Below are 17258 nucleotides of genomic sequence, written 5' to 3'. Positions count from 1 at the left end.
CATCACGGCACCTGTTAGTGGGTGAGATATATTAGGCAGCAAGTGAACATTTTATCCTCAGAGTTGATAGAAGCAGGAAAAATGAACGAGGGTAAGGATTTGAGCGTGTTTGAACAAGGGCCAGATTGTGATGGCTAGACGACTGGGTCAGAGCATCTCCAAAACTGCAGCTCTTGTGGAGTGTTCTATCAAAAGTGGTCCAAGGAAGGAACAGTGGTAAAGCAGCGACAGAGTCAAGGCTCATTGATGCACTTGGGGAGCGAAGGCTGGCCCGTGTGGTCCGATCCAACAGACGAGCTACTGTAGCTCAAATTGCTGAAGAAGTTAATGCTGGTTCTGATAGAAAGGTGTCAGAATACACAGAGCATCACAGTTACAGGGCTGTTCTGACAGCAAAAGAGGGACCAACACAATATTAGGATATTATGTTAAGTCATAATGTTATGCCCAATCGGTGTAAATATAAATAAAACTCATCCAACCCAAACAGGGCGATGGTTGAGGGTGGAGGACATGATGGGAAAGAGGAGATTGTAGATGCGCTCATGCGTCCATGTGACTGGAAGACAAATGGCGTTTGGCGTGAAGGAGGAGCTGTGAGATTTACACAGATGGATGAGGTATGAAGTCTAAATAACGTTACAGTAACAATACAGAGCACTTGCTCAAGATGGCATGGCAGCAGTGGCAAACTGGCATTGGTGGGGCTTGAACCAGTGGCCGTCTGATTACTGCTCCGGGACCGTAACTGCTAGGATATCGATGCTGTACCAGCTTTTAACTTCTGACCTAGATGTTCACCAAACTGTCTGATGAAGTGTCTGGGAAATGGTCGCTAGTACTGGTCTAGTAATCAAAAGGTTGCCAGTTCAAGCCCTGCCATTGCCAAGTTGCCACTGTTGGACCCTCAATTGCTCAAATTGTGTTCAGTCATAACTGTAAGTCGCTTTGGATAAAAAGTGTCTGCTTAATGCCACAAATGTAAGAAAAGTGTTGAGGATGTTGGGGTGAGTACTCACGCTCCATAGGCTGGGATTGGTTGAGGGGGTGGAGCTGTACGAAGTGTGTTATAAACGGCTCGTCCTCTTCCTCTCAAATTAGCTCCTCTGTACGCTACCGCCGCCCCGGTGGCTGCATATGGAAACCCGGTTACTGTAAAGAGAGACAAAGTGTGACTACAGAACGAGTTTAAGAAAGTTTCAGCTTCTTCAGACGTTCACTTTCTGTAACAGTAACTTCTGTAATCTGATAAATACCAAAACAGGATGCCATACCAAGTATCAGAGATGCCCTGGTCCCAGGAAGCCCATTTTGGGCAATTCTTTCATTTCCCTCCACCGAACAGGAACCCAATCAGACCAAAAGTGCCTAATGCCCCTCTCGGTTCCCCTTCTCTCCTTCCCTTCTGCTCTCTGAGTGCTCACAGGGAGGTTTGTGTTGCAGGAAATAGAAAACAAGAGCTGTTTTGGCGCCATGCAGACCCTCTTTGGTACCCCCAGTGGTACAGAAGAGGTTCACCTACCCGTCTTCCCTCCCAATGCCAGGATCAGAAGTTTCAGAACGGCGCAGTGAATGATATGACTGATCTACATCTTGTCCTTTTTGATAGATGTTTCTTATGAGCAAAAATTATAATGAAAACAAAACTGTAGAATTTCAGTAAAGCCACAAAACGGTGAAACCAAACTCTAAACATATTAAATCTGAATCAAAATTCCAATATAACCCCCAACATCTCTCCAGAGTACCCCAGCATTCCCAAGCAAACTTCCAAAACAGTGACTCCACACAGCATTTCCAGAAGACCATAGAGTTCCAAGGCTGCTCTGCAGCAACAGAAGTAAATTAAGCTTTAAAAGTGGATACAAACAAATCCTACAGGTGTCCCAAATTGTGCTGATTGTTTACAGTGTTTGTAAAGACTGTGTTAATATTACTATTGTAATAGTGGGGTAAAGCCATTTGACAATAGAAGAGCGCACATATGCATACGGTTTTTCCTAAAAAAGAATTTACGAAGAATGTCCCGGTGTCACTAAGTCCAGTTTCATACACATCTAAAGGCAATTGAAAACTGGGGAAAGCTCTGCCAGGAAGTGGTCTGGTAGACTCCCAACAGCTTCACAAGTAAAGTTTCTGAGATTGAACAACTTGCATGATAGGTTCACAGGACAACAGCTTCTAGCCCAGCAAGTCTCAATTTCAATTGTTAACAGATGGCCTTGATCTGCAGGTTAGAAACTATTCCAAACCAACCAGAGTTAGACCAGAGGGTCCTGAACTATGTTAAACATTGCAATGGTCGCCTCTTTGGGTCAAGATGGCAATATAAGAAAAAGAGGGTTGCGTTGGCTATGAAGCCCCGCCAGCATATAACTGATGATCGGAAGGTCTTATAGACCAGGGGCATTAACAAATATTTTTTTTTTTACTTCTAAAGCTAAAGCAATTCATTTTTCACCCACATGAGGCCTATCTGATTATTCTCGCTGACCACGCACACACGAATGTCTAATGTTGGCTAGAAAAACTTAAAAATAGGGCTAACAGTAAAGATAAATCAGTGACAAAAACAACTGCTGTTATAGGACGTGTGTGTTTTTAAGAGAGGTATATAAACTGGCTATAACCACAGAGCGGTATCCAAGTCAGACTCATTCTGTCCGTGGAGCTAGACGATGATGCTATACATCTAGTTGATAAGGGGTTAATCGTATAGCAAGATAATGACCTAAAACAAACCACCATGCTATGCCAGAGCTACCTCAGAAAACTTAAATCATGGAATAACCAGGATGGTTTTCAGACGTAAACCTAACTACAAGCATGGGTGATAAAATCTCCTTTAATAAAGACTGATCAACTTGACACTAAGGGCAGCTGAGTCGTGCTAACAATCAACATTTTCTCTAGACATATCTCGTTTTTCTCTAGACATTGGTGAAATTGCTAGAAATGGTTAAACGTCCCACTACACTTGACGACTATTTCTTTAAAAAGCCAACAATTGACGTTGTCAATAGAGAAACAACAGTTTGAACAGACAGGTGTCACTGAGGCACCAATTATAAGAATGGAATACGTTTATTTGTTTGGAAGTCAAGGTCAGAGCACAAGGTCAGCCATTGTACGGCACCCTGGAGCTGAGAGGGTTGAGGGTCTTGCTTAAGGGTCCAACAGTGGCAGCATGGCTGAGCTGGAATTCAAACTCTCAACCTTTCAATTGATAGCCCAAAGCTCTACCCACTAGACAACCACTGTTCCTAATTACCAGCCTTACAAGCCCTTCTGCTCCAAACTCAATCCCAGCTTTGGTGGGCACCATCTTGCAAGACAGTCTCAACCCCAGTTTAGAAAAAAACAGTTGGTGCATATGATGCCATGCCCAGTGGGCGCAGTCGTACACTTCAGTACGGTAGGGCAGGGTTTATATTATAATAAATATAGGTTTTTACTTCAGATACATGTTGTGTAGGTTATATATGGTATATACTGACGTAGACCCAAATATTTAGTTGACTGAGATGACTGGTTCCCCCTGGCATCAGTCTCAAATGTCGCCCATGCCTACAAGTGCAACACGTCCATGGGAACCTCTACGGCAGCGTTGGCAAGAACAGAATCCTATTATCAGGATTTGGTTTAATTTACCAAAACAAGTCTACGCTTTGTTTATTTTCGGATGCACCATAGAGACGTTAATCTCCATTAATGCCAATACAAACTGGAGGAGAGCGGGCTGTTCTAAAACTTTTGATTGGTAGTGTCGGTATGCGTACGTGTCTGCGCGCGTGTACGTGTTCGGTAGAGCGGGGTTCTCTCAGGGAGCAGCTGGTAAGCATATGCTGCCGTTTAAGCTTGGCAAAGTGCTGAGAAATTAGCAGCCGATGAATCATAGCAGCCAAGAACCTCCCGCCTGCTACGAGCTAAAGCGCTAGCTGTGATTTATGATACAATCAGAAAGAGCTATGGCTGTGTGTGTGTGTGTGTGTGTGTGTGTGTGTGTGTGTAATTATGAATATGTTAGTGTACAAGCTCGGTTCCGGCGTTGTTCTTTGAATGAACACGCAATGATGTGTGAAACACGAACACGCAAACAAAAACTGAAGCTGCGTTCACATTGCACATTATTGTTCGTTTCAGATGGTTTGGTAAGAATAATCCAAATCTTCTGCTTGATGAGTTAAAGCAGCAAATAAGATGTTCTCAGAGAGCACTATACTGACACCTACAGGCTGGATGTAGTGGTGCGTTTATACTGGCAAGGCAGCGCATGACTAGCACAGGCAGCAGCAGCTTTACGGACAGCCCCCAGTCAGATGTGGGAGTTGTAGCCTAGTGGTTAGGGTACTGGACTAAGCCCCACCACTGCCAGGTTGGCACTGTTGGGCCCTTCAGCAAGGCCCTAAACCCTCAGTTGCTTAGACTGCTTAGTTTGAATACTGTCAAAGTATTGTAAATCGTTTTGAATAAAAGCGTCTGCTAAATGCTGCAAATGTAAATCCGATAATTGAATCTGATTGCTTTGAGTGACACTGTCCACAGTCAAGTAAATTTTTCCTATATTTTTAATTGTGAGTCCACAGCCGCTTGTACAATCCCTGATCTTATCACAGAGAGCCGGATCACCACACGTGTCCAATCTGCGACCACTTCTTATCACCTGCCAGTATTGCGCACAGAGAGCCATGCTAAGCGTCATGTGACCTCAACCCCCATCCCTTGCTCGCTCAGGGGTCCGAACCAGCCCTGGAGATTGCGTATTGCAGCGGCAGCATTTGTAAAAGACCCTGTTTGACCTTCCCTCCCTCAGACACGGCCAAAAGTGTTTGTGTGGAAGCCTGGCCAGGTCAGTGTCTCTGCTACGGACTTGCACGTTAGGCCACTGTGCCTAGAAGCCGGTACTAGTGCTTTTTTTTGGCTATGTGAGCACCAACAAACTTCAGTCAAGCTTTAGGTGCCAGTTTCAGAGCTGAGAGTTCTTACTTGGATGGCAGGCTCTATGAGAATGTACAGCTTGCTTGACTGTGATTGGTGACACCTCTGCTCATGGCTGACTTGTGTTTGGTGGTTTGTGTATCATAACTGACCATTTTCATAAATGTTAAGATTTGAGGTTAGTTTGTTTGCCCTTAAACCTTGGCAAAGAGACCACTGTTCCATGTACTTTGCCTTTATGAACACAAACATATCATAATCGAGAATGCAGTGCCAACAATGCTGCTCCTACTAGATGGGATGGAAACCTGGCATGTTTGCACCGAAAATGTCCAGAACTTACAATGGACTTTTACTACAGGGGAGTTTTTCCTTGCCACTGTTGCCCTCAGCTTGCTCAGTAGGGGCTTTTTGTCTGTTGGTCCTGGATTCTCTAAAGTTGCTTTGAGACAATGTTCATTGTAAAAAGCGCTATATAAATAAATTTGACTTGACTATTTGGTAATTTAAGTTGCTTAGGAAAGACTCTAATCAATGTTGCAGAATTTTTGCTCTCGCAAACCTCACAGCCATATACACAGCACACATGCTGGCTGAGGATGGCAGCAGACTAGCACATGCCTCCTGCGACATGCGTAAAGCCTTCTTATTACCAGGCAGCATCAGATTCTCACACAGAGCTTAAACACATAGAAAGCATCACACTTTGCTCCCTGTATTCCTCCACCACTCGTCATTCGCCATCACTTCTTTCCTTTATTTTTAGAAGCACAAAACAGACCTGTGATTGAAGCAACAGCGACACACAGCAGCGTGTAAAAAGAGACTTTCTTCATTTTATCCGAATTAGGTCTGACGCGGTTCAGCCACAGATCCCAGAGATTGATTCTGGTAGACCCGAGGGACCATTCGTATGCCGCCCATGTCCGCCCTGATGAGCTCACGGCTCTGGTCTCTCGCTAAGTTTAGCTCCTGTTCAGTGCTGCTCTGGTACGCATACAAAGAGGAAAATTCGTCCTCTTCATGCTTATTCTGGATAGTTGTTTGGATGTGGGTATTTCTGCTCGGTCTCCACAAAATGTGAAGAATAATCACAGTGACTGTGTGCTCAGACTCAGAGTACCCGACCAGGCCAGTGGCACCACTGAGACTCAGGTCACTTTTTTTGGTTCTTAGGGTTGGGCAATAATGTAATTAAAAGTCTTTGTGTTAAAACCAAAATTAGCTACTCTAGGGTTAGGGTTAGGGATTAGGGTTAGGGTTAATGGCAATCACAAAAACAAGTCTGCAAGGAAGTGTGGGTGACACTGTCCACAGTCAAGTGAGTATTTTTCCTGGATTTTCCTCCCTTTATCTCACAATCTAGTTGTTTCTAAATTCCTGGTTTTGAATCTGCGGCCGCTTGCACAATCCCCCATCTGATCATGGAGAACAGGATCACCACATGTTTCCAGTCTCTGCCAGTATCATGTACAGAGAGCCACGTGAAAAAAAGAAGTCTGTGTACCTGCTTTTTTTTTGGCCATGTGAGAACCAACAACCTTCAGTCAAGCTTGGAGCAGTTACTTCTTACTTGCAGACTCTAAGCCTTAGAGGATGTAAAGCTTGCTTGACTGTGGTTAGTAACACCTGTGTTCTAGCAGCTTATAATTCAAAGCCGACTTGTTTTTGAAGGTTTGTGGATCATAACTGACTATTTTGATAAATATTAAGGTTTGAGGTTATACTGTCCTCAGTCAATGAGTTTTTTGTCCTGGATTTTCCTTCCTTTATTACACAATCTAGTCGTTTCCAATTCCTTATTGTGAATCTGCAGCTGCTTGCACAATCCCCCATCCGATCATGGAGAACAGGATCACCACGTTTCCAATCTGTGACCACTTCTTATCACCTGCCAGTATCGCTTACAGAGAGCCACGCTAAGCATCATGTGACCCCCCTTCCCCGGTTTACCTAGTCCCGGAGATTGCATATTGTAGTGGCAGTGGTTAGATACCATGTCTGACCTTCCCTCCCTCAGACACGGCCAATTGTAGTTGCTTGTCTTTGTGTGGAAGCCTGGCCAGGTCAGTGGCTCAGCTGAGGAGACTCAAAATCACAAGTTTGAATACTCTGCAGTGGTGCGTTAGCACATTGGCCATTGCTTCACTTAATCTTTAACAGTCAAGTACATTTTATCTCGCTTTTTTTTGGCTATGTGAGAACCAACAACCTTCAGCCAAGCTTTAAGGTATCAGTTTTGGAGCAGTTACTTCTTACTTGCAGACTCTAAGCCTTAGAGGATGTAAGGCTTGCTTGACAGTGGTTAGTAACACCTGTGTTTCAGCAGCTTATAATTCATAGTCGACTTGTTTTTGAGGTTATACTGTCCTCAGTCAAGTGAGTTTTTTCCCTGGATTCTACTCCCTTTATCTCACAATCACGATCTGATCACAGAGAACCGAATCACCACACGATCCCTCTGACACATGTCCGATCTGTGACCACTTCTTATCACTTGCCAGTAGCGTGTACAGAGAGCCACGCTAAACACCATGTGACCCCCCCCCATCCTTTAGTCACCCAGGCCACTCACTCACTTTATTAACCAATTATCCAATTATGGTCACGGCTTTTCAATGGGCGCAAGGCACACAGTAACACCCTCACACCCTCACACACACACACCCATTCACCTTCAGTGTCTCCAATTAACCTGACTGCATGTCTTTGGACTGTGGGAGGAAACCGGAGCTCTCCGATGAAACCCACACAGACACGGGTAGAACATGCAAACTCTGCACAGAAAGGACCCGGACCGCCCCATCTGGGGATCGAACCCAGGACCTTCTTGCTGTGAGGTGACAGTGCTACCCACCGAGCCACCGTGCCGCCCCCACCCAGTCCAATAACAATATATACAATACTTTCAAAGAAAACAGGTTGGTCTTTACTTACATGTACCTCCTATTTCCTTTCCTAACAGCAATTTCCATAATATTACACAACTATTATTCCAGCGTGTCCATTGGGCATTACTTAACTGACCTCTGGGATGATTTTTGGGCTGCTTTTTGTACACAAACCTTTCAAACCTTACCCCTAATTCTCCTCCACCCTTCCCACCATCAGCAGCCCAATTCTACTTTGCAGATAATTCTAAGATTTATACTAATTTCTTTCCTTTCTATTCCTGGTTGAAGTTTCCAGACAAAGCTAGTAGTAATACAATAGAATAACCTGGTGTATAACGATGCACCTGCTTCGCTGACCTTGTACGGCAAGTCAAATTGATTTGGGTGGCACTTTTTACAATGAACAGCCTTACACACGTTACACACATTCATCAGCCTGAGGTAACTGTGTAGAGGGAAAAATCTCTATACATTATGATAAAGAAAACCTAATTCAATTAAGAATACATTCAGTACGTTCATTCATTGTCTGTTTTACCTCTGCTTTATCCTATTTAGGGTCCAATTCAGTGGGCAAAAGGTAGGGAATACGCTGGAGAGGTCATCAGTCCATCACAGACTCATAGCTAAAATAATTTCAGTATCTCCAGTTAACCTGACTGCACGTCTTTGTACTGTGGGAGGAAACCCACACAGACACATGAAGAACAAACAAACTCTGCACAGAAAGAACCCGGACCGCTCCACCTGGAAGTCGAACCCAGGACCTTCTTGCTGTGATGCGACAGTGCTACCCACCAAGCCAAGTGTGCTTCTCTACGCACGTGATCATCTCTTTATAAACTCAGCAACTCTAAAGACGCTTGGTTACACTAGGACGCCTCATAGTGCAGATTAACCAGTAAACGTGAGGCACTTGAACGCTACTTGTAAACACTCACTCACTCACTCACTCACTCACTCACTCACTTTCTTAACTGCTTATCCAATTAGGGTTGTGGGAAGGGGGGGGGGCAAGGCACACAGTAACAACCTTGATGGGGCGCCAGTCCACCACAGGGTAGCGTACACATATACACACAAAAATTCAAGAATAAAATTGTGACATATCGAGAAAACGCTCAAAGGGGAAGGGGTGGTGGTGGCTGAACAGACTAGCTGTTGAAAGGTTCACTTGTCAGTGCGCTCTTAGTGCAGGTCCCAAGCCCAGATAGGAATAGAAGCGGTTGCGTCGGGAAGGGGTGGTGGCTGAACAGACTAGCTGTTAAAAGGTTCACTTGTCATTGCGCTCTTAGTGCAGGTCCCAAGCCCAGATAGGAATGGAAGGTGTAAATTGCCCAATAGGTGAATGGGTGTGTGTGTGTGTGTGTATGTGTAAGTCAGGTCTCTCAGGAAAGTTCAAGGCATGGATATATCAACATGGTATCCTGCCGAGACTCCTGTGGCCACTGTTGATATACGAAGTCCCAATAACCATCGTGGAGGGCCTTGAGCGAAACATCAGCCAGTACTTGCGCATGTGGCTTGGCCTGCCGAAGAGCCTAAGCAGCATTGCCCTGTATGGACACACCAACAAGCTGCAGCTTCCTTTTACTGGTCTGACAGAGGAGTTCAAAGTCACCAGAGCCAGGGAGGTGCTGCTCTACAGAGACTCAGCTGACAACAGGGTCTTCTCCGCAGGCATCACCATTAGAACCGGAAGGAAGTGGAAGGCGCAGGAGGCAGTTGAACAGGCTGAAGCAAGGCTGAGGCATGGCATCTTGGTTGGTTCGGTGGCAGTTGGACGGGCTGGGCTTGGCAGCTACACAAGACAATGCTACGACAAAGCCCAGGGGAAAGAGAGACGCCAGATGGTCCAGGCGGAGATCCATGCAGGGGTGGAGGAGGAACGCCGCAGCAGGATCGTGGCCATGTGTCAGCAAGGAGCCTGGATTAACTGGAACAATGCATCCGCACGGAAGATCACCTGGACAGAGCTTTGGAAGTCAGAACCAGCAAGACTCAGGTTTCTGATCCAGTCAGTGTATGATGTCCTCCCAAGCCCATCCAACCTGCATTGCTGGGGGCTAGCAGAAACACCAGTCTGTCCACTGTGCACGGGTCGAGGCTCCCTAGAGCACATCTTAAGCTGCTGCCCTAAAGCCCTGGGAGAGGGGAGGTACACCTGGCGCCATGACCAGTTGCTGAAGGCAGTAGCTGATGCCATCTGTACTGGAATCCAGCAGAGGAAACATCAGCTCCCAGCAAGGCACAACATCACCTTCATCAGGGCAGGAGAGAAACCTCAGGCAGCACACAAGGTCTCGACTGGGCTATTAGCCACAGCCCATGACTGGCAGTTGAAAGTGGAAGTTGGGAGGCCGCTAAAGTTCCCAGAACACATTGCAAGGACGTTACTCAGGCCTGACATGGTCTTAACATCTGAGTCCACTAAGCAAGTAGTGCTGCTGGAGCTTACAGTCCCCTGGGAAGGCCGGATGGAGGAGGCCCATGAGCATAAGAAGGCCAAATACCTGGAGCTGGTAGAGGCCTGTAGAGAGAGTGGCTGGCGAGCCCGCTGCGAACCAATTGAGGTGGGCTGCAGGGGTTTCCTGGGGCAATCTGTGCACCGGGCATTCAAGCTCCTTGGCATAAATGGGTTGCTAGAACGAAGAGCCACCAGAAACATCAATGAGGCTGCCGAAAAAGCCTCAAGGTGGCTGTGGATCAAGAGGGGAGATGTATGGAGTAGCGCGCTGCTTGGACACAAACCAGGGACTGATCACCCTCGGTTGGGTCGCCCAGGTGAGGGTGTCTGATGATTTAAGAACCAAACACCCAATGACCCTGGGTTCTTCACTGACGATGTGTCCAAGCCGCACCGTCAAGGTGTTTCATGGAACTAGTATGTGTGTGTCTGCCCTGTGATGGACCATCATCTCCAATTAACCTGACTGCATGTTTTTGGACTGTGGGAGGAAACTGGAGCTTCCGGAGGAAACCCACGCAGACCCAGGGACGACATGCAAACTCCACACAGAAAGGACACGGACCACTCCGCCTGGGGATCGACCCCTGGACTTTCTTGCTGTGAGGCGACAGTGCTACCCACCGAGCCACCGTGCCGCCCAATTCCTAAACACAAACCTTAAATTTTGAATTTCACAGCAAGCAAATTACCCAGGGCAGTTGTTGCCTAGCGGTTAAGGTACTGGACTAGTAATCAAAAGGTCGCTGGTTCAAGCCCCACCGCTGCCAGGTTGTCACTGTTGGGCCCTTGAGCAAGGCCCTTATTCCTCAATTGCTTAGACAAAAAAACACTGTCAGAGTAATGTAAGTCGCTTTGGATAAAAGCGCCTACTAAATGCCGAAAATGTAAATTACTCAAGAAAAGGCTCGTTTCACCGTCCGTGATGCAATTTTCATGGCTGTGAATTAGGTAGGGCCTTAGTTATGACTATATTAGGCTATACGTTACATCATTATAATCGGTAGCCTGTAAACAGACTACTTAAATAAATCTTAATCTGGTCCCCACCCTGACTTATTGATATAAAGGCACTCAGGGCGTCTCCCAACTGTTTCATGGCTCTGAGTTTAGATCTTCAGAGATAGATAGATAGATAGAAGTATTGAAATTTGAGACTAGATCATTATAAGAAGAAGAGGGAGAAGAAACTGATGAAGAAAAATGATGAGCATCGAGGAATTCAAGGCTAAAAAAGAAAGTCATAAATAAGTGTGTACCTGCATAGAGTTCAGGTCCATAAACGGCTCCTACTACAGGATTCAGCTTCCAGCCTGCAGCACACAAACACAAACTCAGTGGACTGAACTTATTCTGCAGTTTTATTCTCTAAGTGCTGAAAACTAGAACTTAGACTGTGCAGTAGAATTTGCATTAATATTAAAGGCTTCATAAGGATTCCAGTAGGCGTCTCGGGTGGAACGACCAAGCGAGAACTGCAGGGTTTTATAGCACAGCTGCATTTTAGGGCCAAAGATCAAAGATTAATAATATATATATATATATATATATATATATATATATATATATATATATATATATATATATATATATATATTTTTTTTGTTCATGTTTTACCACCACTTTAACCTCATATCCTGGTTTATTAATTAATTTTTTAATTTTTCTTTTTTTTATATTTTCTTTCTTTATATCGTCCAATTGCCTGATTGCATCATGCTTCCCCTCCACCAATGCTGATCCCCGCTCTGATTGAGGAGAACGAAGCTAACCCACGCCCCTTCCGACACGTGGGCAGCATGCCGTATGCACCTTTTCATCTACACTTTGATGAGTGCAGTGCGGCACAGCGTTGTGTACGGAGAGACACACCCTGAGAGCACTCTTTTTTCCATCTCTATGCAGGCGCCATCAATCAGCCAGAGAGATACCCCATCCGGCTTAGTCCCGCCCATCTGAACAACAGGCCAATCGTTGTTCATGTGGCCGCTCAGCCTTAGCCAGCAGGCAGAGCTGAGGTTCAGTATGATGTATTCGAGATCCCAGCTCTGGTTCCAGCGTGTGTTTTTACTGCTGCGCCACCTGAGCGTCATTTATTTATTTTTATTAAGTGGATATATTCACGGCAGGAAGGATAGATCTCATCTGTCAGTCTACAGCAGCAGTTCATCTATCTTATCTAAAGCGAGTTACAATTATGACTGAATACAATCTAAGCATGTGAGGATTAAGGGTCTTGCTCAGGGGTCCAACAGTGGCAACTTGGCAGCAACGGGGCTTGAACAGACCCCCTTCTCATCACTAGTTCAGTACCTTAGCCACTGAGCTACCACTGCCCAAGGTTGAGTGGATCTCAACCTTTTCTCTCTTCAGACCCCCCTGTGTTCAAAACAAATTTCTGAGACACACTCAGTACACACTGAGTTAAGATTCGTTCTTTTTCAGTAAGAATGACAAAAGGTGAGGTGTTCTTGCTCATGGGAAATTAAATAAATCCTCAACAAAGGTGGAAATCTTGGTATTTTCTGATTTTGGTTGATGTAGTGGGTTTATTTCTGGTGAACTGGTTGTAGGAGCTTCAACATCTTGGTCTACTTCAGTGGGATCTTCATCAACTATTGAATCAGAATCGTCTGTAGCCGTCGTGTGTTGACCTTTGCGCTTTTGTGGTGAGCAAATAAAATATGTGTCCATTAGTGGTGTGCGATACCGCAAAATTTGGTATCGATCCGATACCAAGTAAATACAGGGCCAGTATCGCCGATATCAATCCGATACGATACTTTTTAATAATTAAGGTAGATGCATCATCAAATTGCTAAATCTGAATGAATTTTCATGACATTTAAGTGTATTATTGTAATACATATTTTTTGTGAGTAGCTGCTCTCAGTAGGGTTTTAAATAAATTCAGTTGTTTAAAGCGGTCCGAATTCTTGATTCTGGTGCTTTACTTTCTCACAACGTTACCATCATGGAGTATCACCACAAAGTGGCTAACTCATACCACATAGTTGTGTGAATAAATGTGTACATTTTTAATAGTGACCGAATAACTGTGTCCTTATTAATTTAAAATACAAAATCGATGCTATTCTGTTTACATTTATAAGCACAAAGTCAAAAGCAAAGAGCTCTCATTCACCAAAACACGGAATAACAACCTCACTACATGCTCCGATTCATTTGCGTAGGGTGCGCAAAGTGCGTAAGGTGCGTCTATACTTTACGTACGTATAGTTTACACTATTATTTCCATAAAATTGCCCCAATTTCTGTATCTGCAAAGCAAAGTATTCAAAAACTTACAATCTTCCAATGCCTACCAATGTACCGATGTCTGTTAGGATTATAACAACAGAACAACGGGACAGTGCCACATCAGAACACAGCAGAGCAGTGGTTGGTATCGATAATATCGATATTTGGATTGATCCGCCCACCACTAGTATCCATTCTCAAAGACCAAAACAGGAGGAGTGAATGTGTGAATGTGTCATGCGACTGGTAGCCAGTGTAACTGTTACAGAATAGGACTGACGTGGGCCGAATTTCTAACCTGTAATAAAATTCTGGCAGCATAATTTTGGACATTGAAGTGTAAAATGTAAAAAAAAATCTATTATTTTTAACATTATATATTTGTTTTCTCTCACACTCTTTCTCCTGTATGTGTGTAGCGTTCATGACACTGTGGTGTGTACCGTTTGTATATGGGTTCACTGCTTTCTTGTTGGTCATCACTCTCGCTGTGGCGTTGTTCACCTGAAACGAAGACCAACGAATATTATTCAGCCTCTGAATGATAAACATAACAAATATGTGATGGTGAGAATGAAGTGATAATAATAAAAAGAATAAAAGAAAGTTAATATTTTTCAACATAAAGTAGCATTTTAGGACAAATAAGGTCAATTAAGAGGAAAATTTTGCAACACGAGACTAAGGTATAACAGTGGTTGTCTAGTGGGTAGAGCTTTGGGCTATAAAAAATCCCAGCTCTGCTGTGCAGCCACTGTTGGGCCCTTGAGTAAGGCCTCTAACCCTCTTGGCTTCAGGGGCACCCTGCGCTGTAGCCCCAGCTTCTAAACAACAATGTTTATCATTTATTATAGACAATATTCTAACACTAAAATAAAAGTTATTATTACATACACCGATCAGGCATAACATTATGACCACCTTCCTAATATTGTGTTGGTCCCCCTTTTGCTGCCAAAACAGCCCTGACCCGTCAAGGCATAGACTCCACTAGACCCCTGAAGGTGTGCTGTGGTATCTGGCACCAAGATGTTTTCTAAAAGAAAACGTGATTTATCAGACCAGGCCACCTTCATGGTCCAGTTCCGATGCTCACGTGCCCATTGTTGGCGCTTTCGGTGGTGGATAGGGGTCAGCATGGGCACCCTGACTGGTCTGCGGCTGTGCAACCCCATACACAACAAACTGTGATGCTCTGTGTATAGACACCTTTCTATCAGAACCAGCATTAACTTCTTTATCAGTTTGAGCTACAGTAGCTCGTCTGTGTGATCGGACCACACGGGCCAGCCTTCGCTCCCCTTGTGCATAAATGAGCCTTGGCCGGCCATGACCCTGTCATGGTCCCTGGACCACTTTTGATAGATACTGACCACTGCAGACCGGGACACACCCCACAAGAGCTGCAGTTTTGGAGATGCTCTGACCCAGTCGTCTATGTTCACTTGCTGTCTAATATCCCACCCACTAACAGGTGCTGTGATGAAGAGATAATCAGTGTTATTCACTTCACCTGTCAGTGGTCATAATGTTATGCCTGGTTGGTGTATATACTGTATATATAATATTAATAAATATTTGTAAAAATACATGTTCTGACTTTCAAATAGAAAACAAATAGAAAACAAATAGAAAACAAATAGAAAACAAATAGAAAACAAAGTGAAAACAAAGTTGTAAAGAAAGTTTTGAAGTTTTGAGAATAAAGAGCTACTAGATGAACGACATGCACAAAGCGTCCGGTCAAACTGAAATCCCGTCAGTCCATTCCACATCAAACACTGCAACAAACACCTTTATCCACTCACACCACATGCACACGTTACCTCCCGAACATATTCCACCAATCACCTCACGTTACCCCCCACATGCAGAATCACGAACCCACACCAAATATCTAAATCAATCATATGATGATTCATGCAAACGTTCTGATGAGTCCACGGGTTTCATGCAGCAGCAAATACGAGCAAGAAACAAGCGGGGGAGGAAAAGACAACAAATCAGAAAGAAGAAAAGAGGAGGGAGAAAAAGAAGGAGGACGTAGAAGCAACAGGACCGAGAGAACAAGAGAAAATTAGGGAAAGATAAAGGGGTGAGACGGGGATAAGAGATGAGAGAAAAAGCACCTCGATCTTTCGTCCCTCTACGATTGTACCATTTAGTTTGTCCCGCGCTTGATCTGCATCCGCACTCGTTTCAAACGTTACGAAGCCGAAGCCCTGAAGATCAGAGCAGCATGGAAGGAGAGGAAGAGAAGAAACGGAGCAGGAAGGATTGTTAAACACAGAGAAGAGGAAAAGAACCAGGACATTACAGGACGGTACAAGACATGACATGACAGGAGAGGACATAAAAGGACATTACAGGACAGTACATGACAGGACAGAACAGAATGGAAGAGGACAGGACAGAAAGGTACAGGACAGGATGGTACATGAAAGGACATTACAGAACAGTACAGTACATGACAGGACAGAACAGAATGGGAGAGGACAGGACAGAAAGGTACAGGACAGGATGGTACATGAAAGGACATTTCAGGACAGTACAGTACATGACAGGACAGAACAGAATGGAAGAGGACAGGACAGAAAGGTACAGGACAGGATGGTACATGAAAGGACATTTCAGGACAGTACAGTACATGACAGGACAGAACAGAATGGGAGAGGACAGGACAGGATGGTACATGAAAGGACATTTCAGGACAGGACAGGACAGGACGGGACAGAACATGATGGTACAGGACAGAGCAAGAAAGGACAGGACACGACGGTACAGGACAGGAGGGTGCAGGACATGACGGAACAGGACATGAAAGGACAGGACATGACATGATGGTACAGGACAGAACATGAAAGGACAGGACATGACAGGACGTACAGGAAAGGACAGGACAGAACATGACATGATGGTACAGGACATGACATGAGGGTACAGGACATGACATGATGGTACAGGACAGTACAGGACAGGACATTATGGTTCAGGGCCGGACATGACAGGACAGGATGGTACAGGACAGTACAAGACAGGACATGGCATAAGGGTACAGGACATGAAATGACAGGACAGGACATAATGATACAGGACCGGACATGACAGGATGATACAGGACATGACATTATGGTAAAGGAAAGGACATGAAAGGACAGGACATGACAAAACAGGATATGACAGGACAGGACGGTACAGGACATTACAGGATGGTACAGGGGAGGACGGTACAGGACTAGATGAAAATATGAAGCATGAAGAGCATCAGGATTGTGAAGATTCAGTAAGACATTGTGTTAAAAAGAGAAGCTTGGTAAGACTGTTAAGGTGAGAAGAAATCATGAATGCCAAAAATATGTGGACATTTTTAGCATTTTAGGTCGTCCTGTTATGATGAAGCTCAGAGCTTAAGCAGTAAATTCTATGTGCTTCAGGGCAGCATGATGGCACAGAGCGTAGAGCAGGTGCCTCACAGCAACATAGGTCATGAAGACATGGTATTGCTCATTTTAAAAAAGTCGCAAGTTAAAGACATATACTATCTGGTCAGAAGTATGTGGACACCCTTCCTGGTTATTGAGTTCAGGTGTTTAGATTGAATGTTTTTAAAATCAGTCTTTAGGAAGGTACTGTGTGATATGAGGTGGTAAAATTTACCTGGACAGTACGAACAACGTTTAACATGAAAAATAAAGCGT

At 44.6% G+C, this 17258-nt stretch overlaps 1 protein-coding gene across 2 annotated transcripts in view; it reads right to left on the bottom strand.

The window, feature by feature from the left end:
- LOC134334430 (RNA binding protein fox-1 homolog 3-like) overlaps nucleotides 1-17258 on the bottom strand; it is a 177951-nt gene that overhangs the window by 40315 nt on the left and 120378 nt on the right. For both annotated transcript variants that reach the window (XM_063016747.1, XM_063016741.1), the window contains exons 5-8: nucleotides 15690-15782; nucleotides 14004-14064; nucleotides 11559-11612; nucleotides 1020-1152 (exon numbers count right to left, since the gene is read on the bottom strand). In XM_063016747.1, coding sequence (XP_062872817.1) covers nucleotides 1020-1152; nucleotides 11559-11612; nucleotides 14004-14064; nucleotides 15690-15782 — 341 coding nt within the window. The remainder of the gene's footprint in view (nucleotides 1-1019; nucleotides 1153-11558; nucleotides 11613-14003; nucleotides 14065-15689; nucleotides 15783-17258) is intronic.

Source organism: Trichomycterus rosablanca, chromosome 2 (assembly GCF_030014385.1).
Source record: "Trichomycterus rosablanca isolate fTriRos1 chromosome 2, fTriRos1.hap1, whole genome shotgun sequence".
Classification (NCBI taxonomy): domain Eukaryota; kingdom Metazoa; phylum Chordata; class Actinopteri; order Siluriformes; family Trichomycteridae; genus Trichomycterus; species Trichomycterus rosablanca.
Note: the sequence above shows the minus strand (reverse complement) of the source record. Positions and strands in the feature narration are given on the sequence as shown.